This window comes from Solanum tuberosum, unplaced genomic scaffold (genome assembly GCF_000226075.1).
Source record: "Solanum tuberosum cultivar DM 1-3 516 R44 unplaced genomic scaffold, SolTub_3.0 scf00247, whole genome shotgun sequence".
NCBI classification, from domain to species: Eukaryota; Viridiplantae; Streptophyta; class Magnoliopsida; order Solanales; family Solanaceae; genus Solanum; species Solanum tuberosum.
Genome location: NW_006239171.1, coordinates 100381 through 105368, shown reverse-complemented (window position 1 = coordinate 105368; position 4988 = coordinate 100381). Strand labels below are relative to the sequence as shown.

At 30.7% G+C, this 4988-nt stretch overlaps 1 protein-coding gene across 1 annotated transcript; it reads right to left on the bottom strand.

Moving 5' to 3' along the window:
• Positions 1-1823: 1823 nt before the first annotated feature.
• LOC102596028 (probable aquaporin PIP2-1) lies at positions 1824-3774 on the bottom strand. Its single transcript, XM_006357501.2, has 3 exons — positions 3395-3774; positions 2352-2647; positions 1824-2277 (listed from the first exon to the last, which is right to left on the bottom strand). Exons 1-3 carry the CDS (start codon positions 3702-3704, stop codon positions 2023-2025), a joined length of 861 nt encoding a protein of 286 aa, XP_006357563.1. The 5' UTR covers positions 3705-3774; the 3' UTR covers positions 1824-2022.
• Between the last annotated feature and the right edge of the window lie 1214 nt (positions 3775-4988).

The window sequence follows — 4988 nt, the reverse complement described above, 5'->3', positions numbered from 1 at the left end:
TTAGACTTATTTTCTGAATTAAAAGTGTTAAGGGAAATCATAAAAGTAGAAGACAATACTCTAATTGAGATACTCAATCAAATAAAAAGACTTGATTCTTTTCCAAATGCTTACATTGCTTATGGAATAATGTTAACAATTCTTGTAACAGTGGCTTCAGCAGAAAGAAGTTTTTTAAAATTAAAAATAATAAAATCTTATTTAAGATCGACAATGTCTCAAGAAAGATTAAGTGATTTGGCTATATTATCGATTAAAAAAGAATTATTAGAAGAGATTGACAATACAAAAATTATTAACAACTTTGCATCTCAAAAAGCTAGAAAAATAAATTTAAAATAAAATCATTTATAATTTTTTTTTAAGGCCTCTAATTTGATTTTGGCCTTAGGCCACCAACGGGTTTGAGCCGCCCCGAATATATCCAAAGAAGAACCAACGTCAAGCATATGTTGTTGCATGATCACCATCAAAAATCTTCTTTCTTTACTTATTTCTTTAATAATAGTTTTCCTACTCATCATGAAAATCAAAGCTAGGACAAAAGCTAATAACTCACGAACAAATTGGAAAAAGAAAACAAAGGCTAGGAAGTGATGGACATACGGACAAGCTGATGACAGGGAATGGCCTAGCACCCTTTATCAAAATTGACTAGGGAATAATAGGAACATCATCACTTTAATTAAATTAAAGAAATAATAAATTGTTGAGTTAGGCTTTAGTTTACCTAACATGTTTCCATTTCATTATTAAATTGGTAAAAGAGGATTACAAAATGTAAAATGTATCAATCATCATAGCATTTTCGAGAAGCATCACAAACAATAGACCCAAGTTTTGTTGTCATAGTCCTATGAATATTTTAACTCCACTATTTGGTACTGCATTACTTCATGACAATTATTTAAGTGGTTTTGGATAAGGCTATAGGTTTACAAGCTTGTTTACATTTTTTTTTTTGGGTCCTCATGGCAATGACACCCACAAGAGATGGATAGAGACAAATGTACTTACTAGCTAGGTGCTTGTAGACCACAAGTTAGAGACATCAATCAAGAAAGAAGAAAAATAAGTTATGCTGAAAAGGTGTTAGCTTGGGGAAAATTAAACCTTGTCTTGTCTATGGCAAATTTGATCAAAGATTTGCTATGCGTTTAGACAATATTTGAATTATTTTAAGAAAATGGTAAGTATTCAGGTTTGTATTTGATCATGAAGTTCACAGCTTGGAAGAACATTTGTTAAAATTAATGTTTATGATAGATGTAATCCAATTCTTACTAAATTTATCACTAAATACTCCTAGATAATGATACTTACATCAGAATAGGTTGTTTAAATTACGTCTCTTAGGAGTGTAACCCTTCCTCAGACCCTTATGAACACGAAATACATAATATACTGAGTTTCCCTTAATATTTACAAATATTAATTTGACATGAGTAGTAGCTATTTGCAAACTTCACTATTTCAGTTCTAGAAAATTAATATTTCTCTTGAAATAATTATTATTATTAGAAACTCCATGCCAACAAGGCAGCAACATTGCTTTTCTTTGATTTTACTAGTACTTATTATTGCTTTCTTTCAAAGTCATTAGGCATTAATTAATCTTTCTTTTTCTCAAACCTCTTACTATTAGCAACTCTTATGTTCAAAGCAAGATATTGTCCATTAAACCCTACTAATAATGATCATGTTTTTTATTAGTTTTTGACCAATATGGACAAATTAATAGAGGGATGATTTCAGTTAAATTTGAAACTTTTAAAGAGATGTTTTCAGTTATAAGAATGTGAGGTGAAACTATAGGGATCATATTGATCAAACTTAAACTTTGCAAGACAACATTAACTTTAATAATAATTCAAAGATACAAACAAGATTAGATGAAAAAACAAATACACAAAAGAGAAAGGGGAATTCATAGGATAAAGAAACAAACACTTTTTTTTCTTCTTCTTAATTATGTACAAATTTTTTTCTTCTTCTTATTCATTGGATTGATGAAATTTGAAATCAGGCATTGCTCCTGAATGAACCTAGAGCTTTAATTGCGCCTGCACGGAGGACAAACTGGTGGTAGAAGGCAGCGATGAACGCTCCAATAAATGGACCAACCCAGAAAATCCAGTGTTCGTCCCACGCCTTATCACCATTGTAAATAACAGCAGCACCAAAACTCCTTGCTGGATTAATGCCAGTTCCAGTAATTGGGATAGTGGCTAAATGTACCATGAACACAGCAAATCCAATTGGAAGTGGTGCCAACACCTATCAACATTAAAACATTAGATAATATTGTCACGTCACTCCATAGAATTTAAACTCTGAATATATATACTTACGGGTACGTGGGAGTCTCTGGCGTTTCTCTTGGGGTCGGTGGCAGAGAAGACAGTGTAGACCAAAACAAAGGTACCAATGATTTCAGCACCTAATCCAACACCCTTGTTATGACCAGCAGCCATGACATTAACACCACCACCATATCTATTGTAGTAAGCTGATTGGAAAGCCTTGACAAAACCAACACCACAAATAGCACCCAAACATTGTGCTACCATGTACAATACTGCCCTGATTAGTGATACTTTTCTTGCCAAAAAAAGTCCAAATGTCACTGCTGGGTTGATGTGTCCTCCTGTATGATTAGATGATTTCAACAATTAAACATGTAACAAGAAATTTAATTTGGGAAAGAGTAATTACTCCTTTTCTCCCTTTTTAATTTCTCCACTTAAATAAATACTAGGAAAAAATGTCTAAATATATCTAAACTTTGACCCAAATTGCTATAATGATACCGAACTTTGAAAATGATCTTTTACCCCTGCACTATTTAATAGTATATTTTAAAGATATATATGTGTCCACGGGGACATCATAAATATTACATCATTATAAATAATAATGTGTCCACACGTGGATACATATATACATTTAAAATACATTATTAAATAGTGCAGAGTAAAATGTCTACCATAAAATTTTGTATCGTAACAGTAATTTCAATCAAAGTTGAGTATTTTTCAGACCATTTTCCTTAAATACTAAGATATGAGTTGTTGTCACTTGTGATTTTATTTTTTTTATTTCCAAATCATTTTCCCTATTTTTAAAAATTTGCTCTCTAGAAAAAAACATTTTAACCAATCAAATACGAGAAATCAAAAAACATTTTTCTGAATTTCAATAGGAGGGATAAAGAATAACTAATTTCGAGATTATTTTTAGGATAAGTTTATTCTATGATTAGTTGGGATAAAATCACAAAATTAGTTATCTCTAGATGTTGTGTTATTTTTATCCAGCACTAAAAATGAGATAATAATCTTGAAATAACTAATTCTGAATTAATCTCGAAATAACTAATATTGAGAAAACTTACCAGAGATACCGGCGGTGCAGTAGACAAGAATGAAAATCATGCCACCAAAAGCCCAAGCAATACCAAGAATACCAACTCCACCACATACATCACCTCCAGCATCTACATCAGCTTGGTGTTGGTACCCAATTACTGTCAAAATAGTAATATAAAGGAACAACAAAGTGGCTATAAATTCAGCAATAATTGCCCTGTAAAATGACCATTGTGTTAGTTCTTCAAAGTCTACTAATGGTGCTGGTGGAGGGTCAGTATAGTCTTTTGCTGAAAACTCTCCTCTTTCTGTTACTGATTCAACTTCTTTAGTCATCTTTCCTTTGCTAAAGAGAGAGAAATTGTTTTGATTTGATGAGAAGTGAGTGCAAATGGATAGGTATTTATGGAAGAAAAAATGAGAAGAATTTAATAATTTTTGGGTAATTTTTTGTAAGTTAATATTATTTTGAACCGTCCAATACTAATTATTGTGGAATTTGTGAGCTTGCAATTGGTCCCACGAGCCACCCATTGCAACGTAAACGGCTTTCTTTTATATAGTCAATTCTACTTATATTAAATTTTATGTGTTTTTTTAGGAAGTATTCGTTATCTTTTGGTTGTTTTTTTTTTATTTGATGGGTATGACATATACATTTTAATTTAATTAATTTTCTGCATTTTTTTTAAACAAAAAATGAGCTTTAAAGTGGTAAAGAAGTTGTATAATTTATACGTCATGAGATTTGAATAGTAAAATAAGTTGTTGATGCTTCTGTCAGGGTACTTGTTAGAGGCAGAGCTTGCTAGATCATCAACTATGAGAATTTTGATAAAATTCAGTAGTTTTTTCTTAAATATTGTATTTGTATTAAGGAAAAAACATTAAATATGTCTAAGTTTTTTTTAGTTATGAATCAAATTATTGAAATTGATTATGATTTCTTGGAAAATTGAAAAATCATAAACTTAACAATTTTTTATGTTCTTTTATCATTCTGGCCAAATTCTAGCCAAATTTTCTGGCTAAAAGAATTTTTCCATTTGTAAATGATGATCTTTCGTTTGTGTTAATTTTAAATTGTCTTAACAGCAAATTTATGTTTTGGAAATAAAAAATTGTAGATTCTTAGAACCACTTTAATCTTTTGGTGGAATTGGCACCTAAAAGGGTGGAATAAAAGAAAATTGAACAAACTCCAAGAACATCATGCTAATTACAATTCCTCGTGTCAAAATACAACTCTGATAATTATATTCATTTAATTTTGGCTTAAGTCATCAGCGTCTCTTTAAAGTTGTCCGCATAATTTACTTAGACATCTCAACTAAGACTAGTACCTATTGAACACTTTTATCAAGTCAAAAATTGTTCCTATTAGGCATTTTTTGATAATCAGCAGAATATATGAAGAGTGTGTGATACATTTGCAGTGACGTGGCAAAATGGCTAATTGAAAAATAACATGTGGCACTGGGCCCCGAAAATTATAAAAAAATAAAATTTGTTTAAAATTATTTCAAACACTTTTTATATCTAATTTTTTTTAAAAAGAAAAAGAAAAAAATGAAAATGTCAACCTATTCTACCCAACCCCACCCCTACCCAACCCCCTTT

Bases quoted from the DNA above. Each gene is read 5' to 3' on its own strand.
- LOC102596028 (XM_006357501.2), bottom strand. From the start codon at position 3,704: ATGACTAAAGAAGTTGAATCAGTAACAGAAAGAGGAGAGTTTTCAGCA. The intron at 2,648-3,394 runs GTAAGTTTTCTC...CTAATCATACAG, and splicing joins CTGCACCGCCGGTATCTCTG to GAGGACACATCAACCCAGCA. The intron at 2,278-2,351 runs GTAAGTATATAT...TAATGTTGATAG, and splicing joins CCAGAGACTCCCACGTACCC to GTGTTGGCACCACTTCCAAT.